General features: G+C 39.1%; 1 protein-coding gene across 3 annotated transcripts in view; it reads left to right on the top strand.

Moving 5' to 3' along the window:
* Positions 1 to 18,774, top strand: part of LOC124159594 (1-phosphatidylinositol 4,5-bisphosphate phosphodiesterase gamma-1) — a 182,621-nt gene that overhangs the window by 47,784 nt on the left and 116,063 nt on the right. For 2 of the 3 annotated variants that reach the window (XM_046535512.1, XM_046535513.1), the window contains exons 5-9: positions 40 to 202; positions 1,364 to 1,564; positions 2,070 to 2,185; positions 7,281 to 7,487; positions 13,003 to 13,229. In XM_046535512.1, the coding sequence (XP_046391468.1) occupies positions 40 to 202; positions 1,364 to 1,564; positions 2,070 to 2,185; positions 7,281 to 7,487; positions 13,003 to 13,229 (914 nt within the window). The remainder of the gene's footprint in view (positions 1 to 39; positions 203 to 1,363; positions 1,565 to 2,069; positions 2,186 to 7,280; positions 7,488 to 13,002; positions 13,230 to 18,774) is intronic. The other variant, XM_046535514.1, reaches the window with a different exon arrangement.

An 18,774-nucleotide genomic window follows, 5' to 3' on the forward strand; every position in this document is an offset into this window, starting at 1 on the left:
TTGACCCTTTCCTAATAAAGGCATTTCCTCTCTTCAAAGGGTGACGCTAAAGGACTTGAAGGCATTCCTCCCCCGAGTCAACTGCAAGGTGCCCACGAGTAAGCTTCGAGAACTCTTCCAGGAAGTGGACACACGGAAGAGAATGGAACTCGGCTTTGATGATTTTGCTGTCCTCTATCACCGTCTAATGTTTGATGGAAACGTGAGTGCTCATTCCAATTGCTTCTCAGTTCATAAAAAGTGAATATTCTTCCAAAACCTTTTATCTTTATACATTCCTAACTTTATTGCATATGAAAAATATTTTTTATGTAAGCAGTGTTTTTAAAAATGCCTGATGAGAACAAAAAAATGGCTATAAAATTTTTGTAATAATTTAAGCAACCCATTGAAACGGACATAAAGATATATTATGTAATGCCAACATCTGTCAATATTATAATTGGCATCAACGATGCAAATTGAAATTGGAAAGACATTTGATGACCTAGATGGCTTATTCTTTTGAAGGATTCCTTAAGTTCTAAAGAGGTTCTCTACGAATAGAAAAACAATAAGCCCTTGGACTAATTTTGTTGGATTCTGATTGTGATAGAATTTAAAATATTAAGAGAACCTTATTTTTGCATTTTACATCCACTGCCTATTTCTTGACTTATTTGCAAAAAGAAATTCTGTTATTACAGTGGGCTCTCGTTATTACAAAGTTCACGGGATCAAAAAGATTGGAGGTTTGAAGTAATGAAGTTCGTATGAACGTTTCTTTTGGGAAATATAGCAAAAAACGGGCTTTGCCAAAATTACTTGTCTCATCAATCTCCTGTACTTAAATCGTGGATGATATTTAACTATTCCTTTTGTCGCTTGTGGAAGTGCGATCACAGTTTCTGAAGTTATCACCCCTGTGAATAGCATTATTAAATTCCTAGGAACTGAGACATTTTCGCATGGTAATCTACTTGGTTTCATCAATGATTTGATGTTTTCTATTGAAAGTTGGTATGCATTTCTGGAGATAGTACAATTATTCACTTTGGCCACAATTCTTGATGTACGATTAAAAATCAGTGATTTCCAAGATTCCAGTACAGTTGAGACGATAAATAATCAATCAATTGCCTTTGTATGTGACAGTGCTACCCAATGAAAGTAGGGCCATTCTTTCTTTTTTACCCTGCATCTGCTTCAGTGATTACTGTGCGGTGGTTTAAATTCAAGTTTCCTTATTTTTAAAATTTATCCATTGCACTGAAAACGTCTTATGGGAAAGAAGGGATTGTATCATCAGGTGGCATTTTAAATTGATGAATGTTGGAGTCAGTATACTACGTATTCAATGGAATGTATTTTGTTATCATTGCAGACCTTCCATGAGATTTTTGAGCCATATCGAAACTACTCGGAGAACGGAGAGACAGTCACCCTCCAGGAGTTCCAGACATTCCTTATTCAAGAACAGCATGACCCCCTGGGTAACGATGAGCGGGAAGTCTCTCAGTTCATGCGTGACTACCTCCAGGATCCACAGCGCAATGTCCAGGAGCCGTATTTCTCAACCTCTGAGGTGACTATACTATGTACCTCTCCCTCTCGTGAATATTAATGGAGAGGGTATTGCTGTCGTCACCAACATTAGAAGCAGATAGAACTTCTACTTAGCCTTTGCCAACCAATTTCAGCCAAGTTATTCATTCTCTAAAACATGAGATGAAGATACCTCAGGTGACCTCTGTGTGATTTCGTGATAAAGATTTTGGATTTGAATCTGGATCTCCTCATCTCAATTAAATAACATTGCACCTGTGCATGTGACTGTAGATGTCACATGTTTAGCGCAGTGCTTTTTTTTAATCCTTATAAAATTTCCCCAGCCATTGTTTAAGTTGTTGCATATGCATTGTTTTCGCAAAGAACTATGTTACATTCGTATTTTGGAAAATTGAGTCTTGGACTCTCTGTGGCTATGTATTACTTTTGGGGAAGTTAGTGACACCATTTTCAATAATGTTATGCTATTAAATTAACTTCGTTACTTTTTTAAGTGATTTTCTCATATTTTTTATTGATAGTTTATGGACTTTTTGTTTTCGAAACAAAATGAAATATGGAATCATCACTTCGACCATGTGTATCAAGACATGACTCGTCCTCTGGCTCATTACTGGATTTCTTCATCTCATAACACGTAAGTTAAGTCACTATTAAAATTTTAGTCTCTATGGTCTCTCTGGGACGTTTGACTTTAGTCAAATAATACAGTAAAACCTCTATGTAGTGAACCTCTTTACATCGTAAACCTCTATACATCGTACCAACCCTCTGGTCCCGTTAGATTTACATGTAAATTTATAGGCAAACCTCTCTATAGTGAACCTCTTTATATCATAAAAACCTCTACATATCATAGCAACGAGAGACCCCCGAGACGGCCTAACTACCTCCGCATTTCGTACCGAGACAACTAGAGACCATTAATGCAGCCGCGATAACGAACATGGAATGACATTTTCAGTGATAAATGTTTCACGCTTATTCTTTTCTTTTACACCTTTACTTTACTGCAATTTTCATGTTAACCATTACCTAGGGCCATTTTGTTCCATACGAGAGCATACCTAACAGTAAATAAGAAAAAGGCAACGAACTATCCTAATCATTTTAAGTGACAGTAAATGAAGACAGAACGCATCGTTTGCTCTCGAATCATGGTAAAAATTGCGCGATAGCACTCACTTTCTATTACTTATGGCTTTATTTTCCTGTAAGTGCTTACATACTATGTTCAGTTAATAAAAGAGGCGACCAGCGCAGCCTATAATCCCTCTCCGGCGGAAATATTTCAACTAACTTCACTCCCATTTATGGATACAGAATTACTCAACCGCATTGCTACTTCCGTTTCTAAAATGAAAATATTTCATGAATTTACTGCGACTCGAAATAAATCAAATACAATTTTGCAATTATTTTATTCCCATATTTCCCGGTGTAGCACTTTCTCACTGCCACCTTGGTAATTTTTTCAATGCTTTCGTGAACGATCGTAGTTTACAATTTATTGCGCTTAGCGACAGTCATATGTCTTGCGTGCGTATTTATGCCGCGAAATCTGACTCTTCCATCGGGAGTCCGGGACGTCAATTTCTAGCAATACTGACGAACATCACTCCATGCGTGACAATGTTAGGTGAAGGAGACAGCTAATTAGTTGATACGCGGTAGAGTAATGAAATTTTTTACCGTCGCCGCCGCATTCTGAAGTAGTTCGCCCAGCATTCTCACTAGGAAATCACGTGGTTTTGCAGACCTAGCGTTTCTTTGTGCCCTCAACAGAGTTTTTCTACGGAGCTCTACGAGCATTGTACATATTTTAGAGAAAGGGAATTCAACGTAATTTTCAAAATTACGCTCAATTTCTTGTTTATTTTTTGCAATAGTCACGTGTTTATTTATTTTTTATAATCTTTAACAAGTCATACGCTATAAGAATGATAAATCAATTTTCTAAAATATATTATAAGGAGTATTTTCAATTATTTGCCATAAAATATGAAAACATACGAAAATTACTTAATTAATTATAAGTTGATGATGGATTCAACAAATAAAACAAGGCGGCTGCTTGACATTACCACATTCCGAGGAATTTTCCAAGCCATCGACGAGGGCAGGCAGAAGAAAGATGTAGCAGTGACCTTAGCAATACCATCTATTTCAAACAACCGAGGAAAAACAGAAGAAACTGTATATCTAGGCTGCACAAATAATAAACGCGGGCAGTGAAATAAGAGGATGAAGGAATTATGTTAAGAAATATAAAAGTTCCCTCCAAACACTACTAGTAAATTACGACCCTTAGACCAGGGAATTATTTCTTTGGTCAAAAGGCATTATCGAAAACAGCTAGTGTTTTATTTTTTATGGAGAGTGAATAGTGAAAACGACATTAAAAGTGCTCATGGAACATCCTTCAGACCATGCACAGGCTGTGCCTTTCCTCAATTTTTGAGAAATGCTTCATCAAGGCTGGGATTACGGGTGGTAGCAAACAAGGGGAAAGTGAGATATTTGAGAATGAGCCTACAGAGTACAATAAAATCAACAAAATAGTTGACAAAAATTCAATATTTGAAGACTTTGTAAATGTTGATAATGATTTATTCATTTGTTCCCCACATGAGTTGGAAGATAGTAGTGAAGGATATGTATATATCTTGCAAGATACAGGAAGAGATGGATTGAGAGGAAGATGTTGGTAATGAGGAATCAGTTACAGTTCCCACCAAAACAGAGGTTGAGGATTCATTGAACATAATTAAATGGTTTTCATTAAGCATGGAGGAATGCGATCATAATATGATTGTATTCAATATAATTAAAAACATTATATCGAAAGAGTTTTAAAAAGGTTAAAGCAAACCCAATAACTAATTTCTTTCCTAAAAAGCCCTCTTGAACAAGTTACTTTTACCTTTGTGTAATCATTAAATTGTACATATATGTTCACTAATGCATGCATGTATGTTTAAATATATTAATATTATGGTTTAACAATAAAATGGTACCTATCACTAAAACCTCTCTATAGTGAACCTCCATACATCAAAATGCCCAAATTTTGGTCCCCTCCATTACGATGTAAAGAGGTTTTACTGTAATTGTTTTTGGATGTTAGATAGGGCTTGGCCACGTTGTGTTGTCTTCTTTGTGGCTGTAATGGAGGGGATGTGTAGTGGGCTCATTCGCCTATTTTTATTTGTAAATTGTGGGTTTTAATAGTTAAGAGACTTATTTTTCCATTTTCCGATCAATAGCCTGCTTTTCGAGCTTGTTGCAATGAAAATTTGACATTCTTAACTGTTTTTCAGGGAAGTCAATGACATCAAAAACTCATGCAATTCTTAACTGTCTTTCAGGGAAGTCAATGACATCAAAAACTCATGCAGAGTGTGTCGCTGCTTCCCAACTACCGTATAAGCTTGTGTAAGAGGCGCACACGTGTAAGAGGCGCACCCCTATTTTGAGGATCGAAGCTATAAAGAAAAAAAATTTTGCGACTTTTTTTGTCCTATCGTGCGGTGTTGCAGACGTATGCCTGGAATTTCAACAGTTATCGAAATGTCCTCTTTCAGTACTATTTGAAAAAGGAAATTTTGATAACTGCGGCGGCATAAGAGGGAGTAGAAAGAGTTCCGATCCTCTCTTTGCATACGCCATCACTCTACATTGCTTGTCCTACTCACTAACAATTTTGTTTAAAAGCTCTCGCAGGAGTATTGCAATAGAATTGCAGCCGTGGAAAATTTTAAGGCAAAACACGACAGGCAAATGGCATGAGCTTTCCCAAGAGATTGAACAACAATCGGGGCAATCTCAGCGCCGTAGGATAATAACCACGTCGTAGATTTAAGGCCCCATGCACACACACCGATTTTGGACGGCCAGTAAAATATCCGCCGTCCACATTCCAATGGTGAACAATGGGAGAGCATTGGAGCTTGCACACGTACCGACCACACGCCGGCACCGGTAAAATGCCGTTTAGCTGCCGGCTATTGTCACTGTGGATCGCCGGCGCCGGCTCAAAAACTTAGCAACGTATCGTTTGACCGGTAAAAATCCGGCGTGTGTGCAAGTATCGCTTCGCCGGTAAAATATCGGCCAATATTTTACCGGCTGTCCAAAATCGGTGTGTGTGCAAGGGGCCTAACGGAACTACACTCGGCTCTCCATCAGCCAATGCCTCTGCCGTTTTTTTCCTTTCCGAGATTCCACAGGAAAATATCAAGTTACAGGGGAACAATGGAAACGTGTTTCATCCCTACCCCATTCCACCAACTGACCTTTTTCGGTCTACCAGGTTCAATTCCCCGAGTTTCTGGAGGTCAAATGCTACGTGAGTCACCTTCTGAGCTCGAAGATATCTTGATATCTTTCAGCAATTGTATGACACACACGAGGTTCTAAAAAGAATTAGACCTAACGCGACGTATATCCTACAGCATTTAAGTTTTTTGAGCTCTAATTGATTGACACAAAGATTTATAGCTAAAACAAGGCTACTAATATTCAACATAGTCCAAACAGCACAATTTCGGAAGAAACAAGCGTAGCATAAGCGCATTCAAACAAGACGAGACGGACTGGAAACTTAGGCAACGCAAACTGCGTATATCACATTGCTGCGCATTCGCCCCTTCGCTTTAAAGGCAACGACGTTACATGCAAGATCGGACGTGTTCTTCCCTTTCTCCTTCGCTCGTAGCTTTAAATACGGAGGGGAGGGAGCCCTCATCCCCTCGACCTCTCCTTCAGCGCTCTTCACTTATAAGCTTTTCCGATTTCTTCTATCCACTATTAAGTCCAACAATGAGCACACTCGTTCGAATTTTTTCAACCGCAGGTTTTGACACCAATATTACTATATGCAGTACAAATGCCGCGGGATGCCCACTCGTGGCAATAAATTTAGCGCGCGCTCCGGAGCGAATCACCCCGCGGGATCTTTTCAATGTTCACCTCTGGGGTACCGACGTGACGGCGCGATGCTTGCAAAAAATTCAAACAGGAGCATTTTAAAAATACGTCACTAAGGGAGAAACTCCCCTGCCTGCCGCTTGATTTTGACCCAGGGTTTCAGATGACTGACTCACGCTGAAAACCAAGGCCACTCAGTTCCCCTTGAACTTGCAACCGGTGAAGGGGAGGGGGGGAAGATAAGAAGTTTGTGTAAGAGGCGCACCCCCATTTTCGGCTGCAATATCTGGGAAAAAAGGTGCGCCTCTTACACGAGCTTATACGGTACTCTGTGGTCTCTTTGTGGTTGATTATTGTCTTTTGAGCAATTCCTTTCCTCAAGGAAAAGTCATCCCTGAGGGTTTTAACGAACCAGACTAAACTCTAAAGCAGTCACCAGTTGGCCACGACTTTTGTGTTTTCTTAATTTAAACTTGTGAGGGCTATAGATTTCCTTCATGTTCCCTGTCTGTCTACTCAATTCTTCAAATGAATGGATATTTTGGGTGAGAGTGAGTGGAGGATGGTTGTTGCATGGATAAAGTGCTCTCAGGTTTTCAACTGTGTGAGAGAGTTTTATGCCTGACTTCTCGAGGTTCCTCATCTTCTGGCAATGGTAGAGAAATAATCATTCCCCCAAGATAAGAAACGTGACATTGAACATATTGAGCTCACTCTCCCAGTTAGAAAGCTGAGTGCACTCCATCCATTATTATTTTCCTGGGGATGGAGCAGATCAGCAAGAAGCGTGTTGGATATTTCAGGTACCTGACCGGAGATCAGTTTTCGAGTGAGTCATCTGTGGAGGCTTACGTGCGTTGCCTTCGGATGGGCTGTCGCTGCATTGAACTGGATTGTTGGGATGGTCCGGATGGGATGCCATTCATATACCACGGACACACACTCACCACAAAAATTAAATTCCTTGATGTCATCAGAATAATCAAAGAGCATGCCTTTGTCACCTCTGAGTAAGTTTACTTTCATCCATTCTATCTTTTCTCTTGCATTCATTCATGTTCATTGTTTTTGTTCCATTTATGTAGGGCTGTGCGTGCTCTGGGAATTTAATCTTATTTTAGACATTTGAGGTGGGTTAAAATGTTCGTTTTGATGAACCATTTACAGCAGACTCTTGATCATCCGGCTGTGGTGTATCCATGTTGCAGATTATCCGTGCATGATTTTCACTCTCGCTCAATATTTTCTGCAATCTTTATAAAAAAATAAAATCGGATGTAAAACCACTGCAATTACTGCATTTAATGCTAGGATACACCAGGCTTATTGTTTCTGTTATAATCCCATTCGTAAAACAGTAGCAATTGCACGCTAACTGCATTCACAGGAGCACCGTGATCCTGTTTTCCAAGCCTCGCAGTAAGCGACCGTGCTCTGTGATCATGGATACATGTCCTGCAGCAGTTGCAACACGGGTAAATTGTGCGAGGTGACTGAGTGGCTTGGTGCCTGACAGTGTAGTTTCTGTCAGCGAGCAGTGGTTTTGAAGCATTCGTGCGGACCACTCTTCTGTATCCGTGATCACAAAGCCAGGGATGTGTGGTTTTCAAAACCAGGCCTTACATGGAGCATTAATAATATGAGTACAACCATGTTGTCGCTGCTAAAAAGATCGCGAACTGGCGAAGGAAGCTCTCTGGGTCTGGGATGAGTCCGGGATGCACTCTAAAATAACAGAATAACTGTATGAATAATAATATATTGTTTATTTTACATAAATTATGAGCATTACAAGATATTAAAGTGAAAGTTTGTGTTATCAGTGTGTCTCCTTACCATTAGCCCATTAGGATAATCAGGACTGTACTGTACACCCATGTCTCGTATAGCGCAATTTCGATTAGCGCAATTTCGATATAGCGCAAATTCGTTCCTCGGGGAAACATTGCAACGCAGTATAGCCTAATCAAAAATCTTAAACGCTCTCGTGATAAAACGTGAACTTGCGCTAAGTAGACACGAAATTTCTATCATTTTACGCATATTAATATTATTGCTTGCCTCAAATCTTCCTTTTTGTTTATATATTAATCGAAATCCATTGCTGTGCAATGGCCAAAAGTATTACTCGTCATTGGGTCCAGATAGCCGGCCTACCGAAGTAATTTATCTCGTCTCCTTAACAGAATGATAATAAATAATTTAGATCGTTAATTAAGCGTGGGGCTAATGGAAATGAGATTTTTTATAGCAATACGGTTTGAGACGTATTTTTTCCGTCATAGGTTATCGGGCGATTGACTTCCAGGTAGAGGGTCTACGCTAAATCCTTCAAGGTCATCGGTATTCACGGGGGAGAAATGGAGCGGTGGCCGAGTTGCGCATGAATAGCATCAACACATAAAGGGTCCGCTATAGAGTCTCAAACACAATGGTTTCGTTCCCTCCCCGCAGTCGTAGGCCTTCTGCGTCTCAGGAATACAGTTCAGCAGTGGAAGGTGATTTAGATAGAGCCATACAGACTAAAAACCAAGAGAATATGGTAAAAAATAGGAAATCGTGTAGAAAAATCAAGAATTTATCAAGAAAAACCATAAACCTAGAAGAGGAATTGAAAGACATCAATTGCTTTGAAAATGGAGAGTATCAAAGCGATATTGCGCGGAAGTTTAAACGCACGATGCCTTATTCTGAATAAAGACGAAGTTAAAACATCAGTGACCTCAGCTGCACCAACTTCAACCAAGCGGTCTACACATACGGAAAGTTCATAGTGAATCAGTACAAAAAGACGAGAGTGGTAATCGCTCCGAGACATTTAGTGAAAGCTCCGGTTGGTTCCAGAATTTAAACGGCATGCTGGTATTTTCAATGCGGCGATATCAGGTGAATCTGCAAGTGTTGATAGCGCAGCCACCACAACATTTTCTGATGAACTCCAAGCTGTGATTGAAAGTGGCTCCTTTCCCCCTCAACTAGTTTTTAGTGTTGACGAGACTATATTCTTTTTGAAAAGAATGCATTCTCGTTCATTCATTTTCAGGGAAGGGAAACCCGGTTCTGGTTTCAAGGCATTTAAGGACTGTTTCACGTAGCTGCTAATGACTCGGAGGACTTCAAATTAAAATTATTTATCATTCATAAACTCCGCTAGCTATGAAATGGCATTCAAAATAGCATTTTCCTGTCATTTCGATGAGCGAAAAAAGGGCTTGGGTGACACAATAGTTGTTTTTAGACTAGTTTAAAAAATTGTCAACTGCCGGAAACGCATTATGATCCCCTGAGATAGTAGATGTTAGCCCACCCGCACGACAGGAGGGAATTTCAAAAGCACGTAAGAATTTTTTTTAACGTGAATAAAAGTCTTTGAATGCGTGCATACTATCTTTAAAGATGTTTTAAACTATAAAAATTTATATAAATAATGTTTTCTAAGGCTTTTTATGGGAATATAGATGTATTAGAGGAAATTCAATACCCAAGACGTATGCTACCAGGAACACATCCCTATCTTCCCAATGTTAAAACGCTCTCGTATAACGCAAATTCGTATAGCGCAAAGACCCCAAGGAACGCATCCCTTGCGCTATACGAGATATGGGTGTACTTTGATCCTGCTCAGTAAAAAGAACAGTTCAAAATGTCCTTTCCTAGTGACCAGTCAGGGTCATTCAGGTATTATCGGGCATTGAGAGTATATGAAAGCTTAGTGTGATATCATAAGTTTAAGATTTTGACGACATTTTTTTTGCGATTAAATGAGACGTGAAAATTTTCAAGTGCGCAGAAATGTGAAGGCTAAGTATGAATGCTGGGAAAAGCCTGTGTGACGTCATTATGGTTCTGGCTGCTGCCATGTGAGGCCACCTTGGTGCATGGCTATGAGCGCTGATACGATGCAGGCTGCTAGCAGGTAGCAGAGTACCCTGCTGGCAGGTAGCGCATGGCTTAAATAAGTATTATTAATTCCCCTTTCGAAACATAATGAAAATACACTTTTGTATGTTCCACAAGAGTTTTTGATACCGACCCAGGTTTCGGCAGTACACACTGTCATTATCAAGGTGAATGTACAAAAATTTTTGCGAGCTTATATATATACCTTAGGGAGAGGGGGGTTAAGACAGGGAGGAGGTGTTGATGGTGGGAGGGGAAAAGCTAACGAGGAATAGTTTCCTCAAGGTCAGTGGGTTTACTTGCCGAGTCCAGCAGGACTGATAATAAAGGGGAGGAGTGTGAGGGGTACAAAAGGTCGTTAACCACACTTACATTTTTGTTTCGACATGCTCTTAAAATTTCTAACTGCTCAAGAAAATCCATCTTTCTACCTTTACACACATTGAGGAGAACCTTGACATTGAAATCACTGCTATGGTTGCAGTCTAACAGATGTTTGGCAAAATTAGAGGTTGAATCGCCTCTTACCCAACACTTAATATGTTCATTTGTTCTAGTTTTTATGGCACGTCCGGTCTGACCAATATACACAGAATTACAATTAGGCTTATTGCAATACAATTTATACACACCGCTTTGGTCCTTGTCAATAAATTTTGGTTTTGAATTAAATAAAAAATTGCCAACAGTCGTCATATTATAAAATGTTAATCTTAATTTATCTTTTGGGAACATACCAGTCACCCGATAAGATAGGGGGCCAAGGAATGGTATTTTCCCCCAAGATGTTACAGGTCTATCACTGTTAGGAGATGCTGAGGGTAAGGTTGTGACGGTCTTCATTGCATGCTTTTTAAGTTTCCTATTAAGGATTTTGTCAATTGTAATAGATTTATACCCGTTTTGAACAGCAATTAACTTTATAGTGGATAGTTCTTTTTTTAAATTTTCATTTGACATGGGAATGGCGACCAAGCGGTGTATTAAGGAGTGAAATGCCGACATTTTATGCATGTGATGATGGCACGAATCGTTGGGTATGACAACATCACTGTAAGTTGGCTTCCTAAAAATTGAAAATTCATGTGTACCGGAGTTAATATCTATGGTCAAGTCTAAAAAATTCAACGTATTGCCCCCAATTTCCATAGAGAAATGAATGGAGTTGTGAAGCCTTCCAAGTGAGTGAACAAGTTCTACCAAATATCGCCTTCCAACCTTAAGCTGATCCCCTTTCGAACGAAGGAAACTTTCCCACCATAGGCAATTTTAATAGGTAATTTTAAGAAATGTTCCCTCAATCATTTACGGTCCCCGTCATCGAACGATATCTATCTATTCACCACTCTAGGCCCATTTCACATGGACGCGGACGGTCTGCGCTACGTGCACGGTTAAGGTTCCACTGACATTAATTGAAGCTTACACATGAGTCAGGACCATCCGCACGCGGAGAAGCCAACTGGGTAGCCGAAAATACATGATATTTATGTGGTTTCAATTAAATATGGGCATTAAAAAAATACGCTGGACCAAAAGAATGCTGCAACTTGCACGCATAACTTTGCTTCCTGGTAACCGGCACAGCCCCATTTGGCAACATGACATTAATGGAAGTTATTAATAGTGTCACAAATATAAATATTTTTATAGATTATGGATAATAGAAAAATCGCAAATAAATTAAGAAGTGTTTCTATCAATTTTAGTTCTCTTTTGGGGTAAACTGTAGGACTAGATAATGTTTAAACATTTTTGTTACTTTACAACAAAATATGCTTTCTAAAAATATGTAAAAGCCATTTTATTAATCTCTACTAATGCTTGCAACTTATCGTGGAAGATGAATGTTGTTGACATAGTATTTTTCCCTAAGTTGAGTAACAAAGTTCATGAAGTTGACAAAAGGACTAATTTTATGGTGCACAGAGTCATTTATTGCACTCACGTGTCTTGATTTTTGAATTTTTCATAAAATAAAAAAAGATAAATCAGAATTGAGGATAAAATTTCCTTTAAAGTGACACATTTTTCATTGTTATGGCATGCGCTGAAGTCAAGATATAAATTTGCAAAGTATAGTGGCATATTATTTTGATGCTGACAATAGTCAATTTGACTCCTGTAAACACCTTTTAAAAAATCATTTTTGACATTTTCATTGTGCTGAGGTGCAAAATTGCATCAAATGTCATTCCTAATTATGTTTTCTCTTGTTTAATTTTTTTGCCAACTCTTTTTCGTAAATATTAGGTGGCCAGAGAACATCACTTGGCTTCAGCCAATGCCGCTCTAACTCCTTAAATAAGAATTACCTATGCTTTGAGTGTAAATCCTGATGCCCTACTAGCAAAACGCCCACAGTCCAGTTTTCTGTCTAATAAGTAACGGATATAGCTGTAATTTTTGTGTGTATTAACTATGTTCATTTTTCATGCTTTCTATTCCTTGATTGTTTATAAATATTTACAAGAATTGACTTGGACTTTTAGTACACTATGCCACTTCGTTCATAATTGAGTAAATGCCACCTGTTTGGCATACTAATCATGTGGATGATTGGATTGAAAGATGGAGTTAGTGCTGGATGTATGGTAATTTCATATCACTTATTTTCATTTCAAGATATCCAGTGATCCTTTCCATTGAAGACAACTGCTCACTGCCGCAACAGCGCAAGATGGCTTCTGCCATGCAAGAGGTCTTTGGGGATATGTTGCTTTCTCATCCTGTTGAAAAGAACGAAACACAGCTTCCATCACCCCACCAACTACGGAGGAAAGTCATTCTGAAGCATAAAAAACTGCCGGAGGGAGTTGATGAAGCATCATTCATGATTAAGAATGACGATGGTATGGCTCATTCACTCATTTAGCTTCATAAAGTCAAACCTGTTATGTAATTGCAAACTTCTTGGGACTATGAATATATTTAGGGTTGTTTTATAGAGGTTGACAAGCTCAAATGCAATTACAGGCGGTCCCTGACTTTCGTACACAATGCGTTCCCGAAAACTTGTACGAAAGTCGAATGTACGAAAGTCGAACCATTGACTTCCATACTAATTAGGGGTTACGTTCCAAAAGAGCGGAATATACGTACAACAACCTTTTTTTTCACGGAATTCATTTCAATTGACTTAATTTTAATAATATGTTAATAAAACTCCTCAAATCATCTAATTTCTTTCGAATATACGCAGAAAATGCAAATAAAAGTTTAAAAAACAAGAACTCCATTGGCTATCGAGTGAAACTTCCTCTTGGCGTTTAAGTTGACGTTCCACTTATTAGGTCCATTATGAATAAAAAGACATATCAAGAAGCATAACAAAATGTAGTTGTTGAATCCGCACTCTGGATACCTTTTAATTTTTACACCAAAATTCGACATTTGGCAGGTGACATTCGTGATCGCGTATATTTCGTACGTTTTTAAAAAAAAGACACAAGACAAACGGAATTCGTGTGATATTTCGTGCAATATCGTTGCTCAAGGTGTACACATGAATTAAACAGCACTCAAACGAAAAACCACAATTAGATAGAAGATCTTACTAGTTTTATTGAAAGCTATTTGATGATGTCTAGTCAACTTCTTTTGAAAAATATCTTCAATGAAGGCTTTCTTCTTCTTTTGATAAAGGAGCCTATAGCAGGCAGTCTCTCTCCCAAATAAATCACCTAGATTAGAGTCAACTACCAACAATTCCCTTCATTATATACGTTCGTATTGTTCGCATATACTGCCATTTGAAACAATTGAATGTTGGGATGCGCAATAAACATCGCGGGAATTTAAAAAAAATTACAGACCAACGTCCGAAGGTCCGAATTTAGCGTACGAAAGTCAAGTAAAAGGTGTCAATTTTGAACGTACGAAAGTGCGAATTGTACGAAAGTCGAGTGTACGAAAGTCGAGGACCGCCTGTATAACTTAATATCACTTGAATGATTAATATTTTGGAATTGATTCATAATACTCCCATGCCTCGTATAGTGCAATTTCAATTAGCACAATTTCGATATAGTGCAAATTCGTTCCTTGGGGAAACATTTCAACGCATTGTAGCCTAATCAAAAACTTCAACGCTCTTATGATAAAACGTGAACTTGCGCTAAGTACACACAAAATTTTTATCATTTTACATATATTAATAGTATTGCTTGCCTCAAATCTTCTTTTTTGTTTGTATATCGAAATCCATTTTCTTAATCGAAATCCATTGCTGTGCAATGGCCAAAAGCATTACTCGTCATTGGGTCCAGATAGCCAGCCTACCTGAGTAATTTATCTCGTCTTCTTAACAAAATGACAATAGTTAATTTAGATCATTAAGTGTAGAGCTAGTGGAAATGAGTTTTTTTAAGCAATACGGTTTGAGACGTAATTTTTGCCGTCATAGGTTATCTGGGGATTGACTTCCAGGTAGAGGGTCTACGCTAAAGCCTTCAAGGTCATCTGTATTCACGGGGGAGAAATGGAGTGTTGGCTGAGTTGCATGTGAATAACATTAACACATAAAAGGGTCCGCTATAGAGTCTCAAACACAATGGCTTCATTCCCTCCCAGCAGTCGTAGGCCTTCTGCTTCTCAGGAATACAGTGCAGCAGTAGAAGGTGATTTCAATAGAGCCATGCAGAGTAAAAACCAAGACAACAATGGCAAAAAATAGAAATACGGGTTGAAAAATCAAGAAGTTATCAAGAAAAACCATAAACCTAGAAGAGAAAGTGAAAGAGGTCAATTGCTTTGAAAATGGAGAGCGTCAAAGCGATATTGCTCGGAAGTTTAAACTCAGGATGCTTTATGTTGAATAAAGACACAGTTAAAACATCAGTGACCTCAGCCGCACCAACTTCAACCAAGCAGTCAACACATATGGAAAGTTCATTGTGAATCTGTACAAAAAGACGAGGGTGGTAATCGCTCCGAGACATTTAGCTGCGGTTGGTTCCAGATTTGTAAACGGCAAGAAGGTACTTTCAGTGCGGCGATATTAGGTGAATCTGAAAGTGTTCATAGTGCAGTCTCCGCAACATTTTCTGATGAACTCCAAGCTGTGATTGAAAGTGGCTCCTTTCCCCCTTAATGAGTTTTAAGTGTTGACGAGATGATATTGTTTTGGAAAAGAATGCATTCTCGTTCATTCATTGTCAGGGAAGGAAAACTGGGTCAGGTTTCATGGCATTTAAAGACTGTTTCACGTGGCTGCTAATGCCTCAGGGGACTTCAAATGAAAGCCAGTTATGATTTGTCATTCACAAACTCTGCGAGCAATGAAATGTTATTCAAATTAGCACTAGCCTGTTATTTGGATGAGCTACAAAGGGGCCTGGGTGACACGATAATTGTTTTTAGGCTGATTTGAAAATTCGTCAACTGCCAGAAATGCATTACAAATCCCTGAGGTAGCATATGGTAGCCCACCCGCATAACAGGAGGGAATTTCAAAAGCACTTACGAATTTTTTTTACGTGAATAAAAGTCTTTGAATGTGTGCCTACTATCTTTAAAAATATTTTAAACTTTAAAAGTTTATATGATTAAGGTTTTTTAAGGCTATTAATATGAATATACAGTAAAACCCCTTATTTACACTTTTCTAGGGACCCAAGAAAAAAAGTGTAAATTGCGGGAAAATGCAAATACAGTAAAACTTTGATTTTACGCAGTTGGAGGGACCGAAATGTGGGCACTGTAAAATCAAAGTGTGTTAAATCAAGAGTTGGTATTGAGGAGGAGTATACTTTTCAGGATAACACTTGCTCATTATTTTTAGAAGGCTTAGTCATACCTTTTTGTACATATAGTTCTCATTTAAGCCTGAACCGGAACCAGAAAAAGTCTCACATGTGAGGTTTTATGGTAAATGAGCATGAAATCCTTTTCAATCGCATCAGATATATGTTTCCCGGATTCAATTACTCATTTGGAGACAAGAAAATGAAGCCTAATAATCTTATATACTCACAAGCAACACCACAGAATACGTGTTGCCTTAAGAGAAACAACATTGCATTCCTGAACAATGTTTCCCATGGTTGAACAAAATGGTTGAATTGCCAGCATTTCTGGCACTAAGGTTACTTCTGGTACCCAGGAGAAATTTCGGAATGGTGATACTAAATGCTCGCAAAGAAGCTAATTTTCAAAAATATTCTCATTAAAAGCAGTTTTCAGGAAATCCGTTTAACCACAGGCAGACAAACAAAGATGGGGGATTGAAAAAATGAGATATCTGAGGATAGTTATCCAAATTGACCCCATTAAGAGGGAGCAAAATTTTGCTAATACATCGCAAAGGCTTTACACCCTGGGCCTGGGTTCAAGTCCTGGCAGTAGCAGAAACTTATCAGAGATGGCCCTATCCCAACTTGAGTGTAATGTGGAGGGCACTTCCAGTGCACCACTCTGTCCATTAGATGGGACGTTAAGTCCTGGTCCCTTTTGAGCTTATCATTACAACCTGGCTAATGCCAACATAGGGTTCCTATCCCCCAGCCCTTACTTCATGGTGCTAATGAACCCAGCTGTTGGTTACCTCCTTCCAAATAGTATACCATAGATAATACGGAGCACACAGGACCCGGGATATTCGGAAGTTCAGAATTTTCTGGTGTTTAATTCACTTTTTTTAAGTGAACTATTTAGATAACCGAAAACTACCATCATGCCGCCGGTGATGAATAAAAAAATGATTAATAGTCCGGAACAGTTTTCCCACTTCATAATTTTTACGCATTAAAAAAGCATTTTCCCATGAAATTTTAGCATTAGTAGATTGAATCTACCGGGTATAGCTTCTCTGTCGGCATTCTTCCGCGAATTCAGAGCCGGGACCTTTGACTCGCAAGCCGTGTGATTCATCGTGTAATAGTTTGCTTCCCTATATCTGGTAACAACATCGGACAGTTTTTGTATTTCGATTTAATGGTGCTAAGCCATTCCTGAGTTTAAAGGGACTGCCTTATCACTCACGTCTTGAATTTGACTTTAGTGATTACATGACGATTGACTACGCGAGATATTCTCCAAGGGCATTAACTTCCGTTCCGTTAAAAATAAACGCTTGCCACCAATCGGAGTTCAGCTATTAGCTATTCAAGTTCCAACTATGTTTAATTTAAACCCACTGACAATGAGATACATGTTGAGTCAGTTCTGGTAAGCGCGCCGCACAAGCAACTTTCCCTTGCCTCCAGCGTCCAACAACTGCAACGTGAGTAAACTCTCCATTGCCTCAGAATTTCCGCCAAAAATTGGCTTGCTCCCCGGCTGACCCAAGTTTTCAGGGGACCATCTGGAGCTGGTCGGGAGCGAGGCGGGAAACGGGTGTATGACGTTTGCCGTGACGTCACAGCTTAACCTGTAGCGCTCCATAGCGAATAACGGACCGCTTGGTGGTGCTCCGAAGCATTGGTAGCGTTCAACGGACCACACCCGTACAGTTAGCCCACGGAATGAGGTAATTGCGATATTCGCATTCGTAAAGGAGCCTGAAATATTACTGAGAGGGTACAGGGGGATGCAATAATTAGATTTGAAATGTTTTTAGTTTTGCGCTCAACAGCGCGACGTCATTTCAACCGTTCCTGTATTCTTTTCTGCAACTCATTGAGACGAATAAATAACCTAACTTCATATTGCTCCAGTCGGGATTTTCAAAACAAGTCGAAAGACAACTGCGTAAAATCAAGATTAGCGGCATCTTTGGGGCTGGGGTTATGATGTGCAAAATTGAAAAACTGCGTAAAATCAAGAAAAGATGTAAAATCGAAGTTTCACCATTGCAATTCCCTATGCTTTTTGGCCGGACTTGAGTGTCGCTGTGTAAAAACGAGACTTGATGTATAATCAAAGTGCGTAAAATCGAAGTTTTACTGTAGTGGGAAATAGAGAATTTTCACTTTTACTCACATACTGGCTTTGGAAATGTTAATTTTGTAATTGTTCACTAAGCATTATTCCAGAAAATTGCTCCCCTCTGAAGCACAGTGTTTTTGCTGGCAGCAAAAATTAAAACATAATCGCCTGCATTGAAAACATCTTTTGGGCTGTAACCTTTCAGAAGTCTAATCAATTCAGATTCTTTCCACCGAGTTGCTGTCTCTATGTTAACATCTTTGCTTTCACCACTCACTGTCTTGTATACAAGACTGTGCCTATTTTTGAATCTATCTACGCAACCATTATAGATGCCGTGGAATCTTCGATCCCCAATCTTGTGGGGAAATACAATCACTTTTCTCAAGGGCCTTTGGGCCTGTTTATATGGTACATTAACACGTACGAGTTAATGTCTGTTTGCATGAATGATTTTTGTGGACCGGAATGGGACATGTACACATGCATGCGGGGTCAGATCCAGGATTTTTTTCTGGGAGGGGCACAGAG

This window comes from Ischnura elegans, chromosome 5 (genome assembly GCF_921293095.1).
Source record: "Ischnura elegans chromosome 5, ioIscEleg1.1, whole genome shotgun sequence".
Lineage (NCBI taxonomy): Eukaryota > Metazoa > Arthropoda > Insecta > Odonata > Coenagrionidae > Ischnura > Ischnura elegans.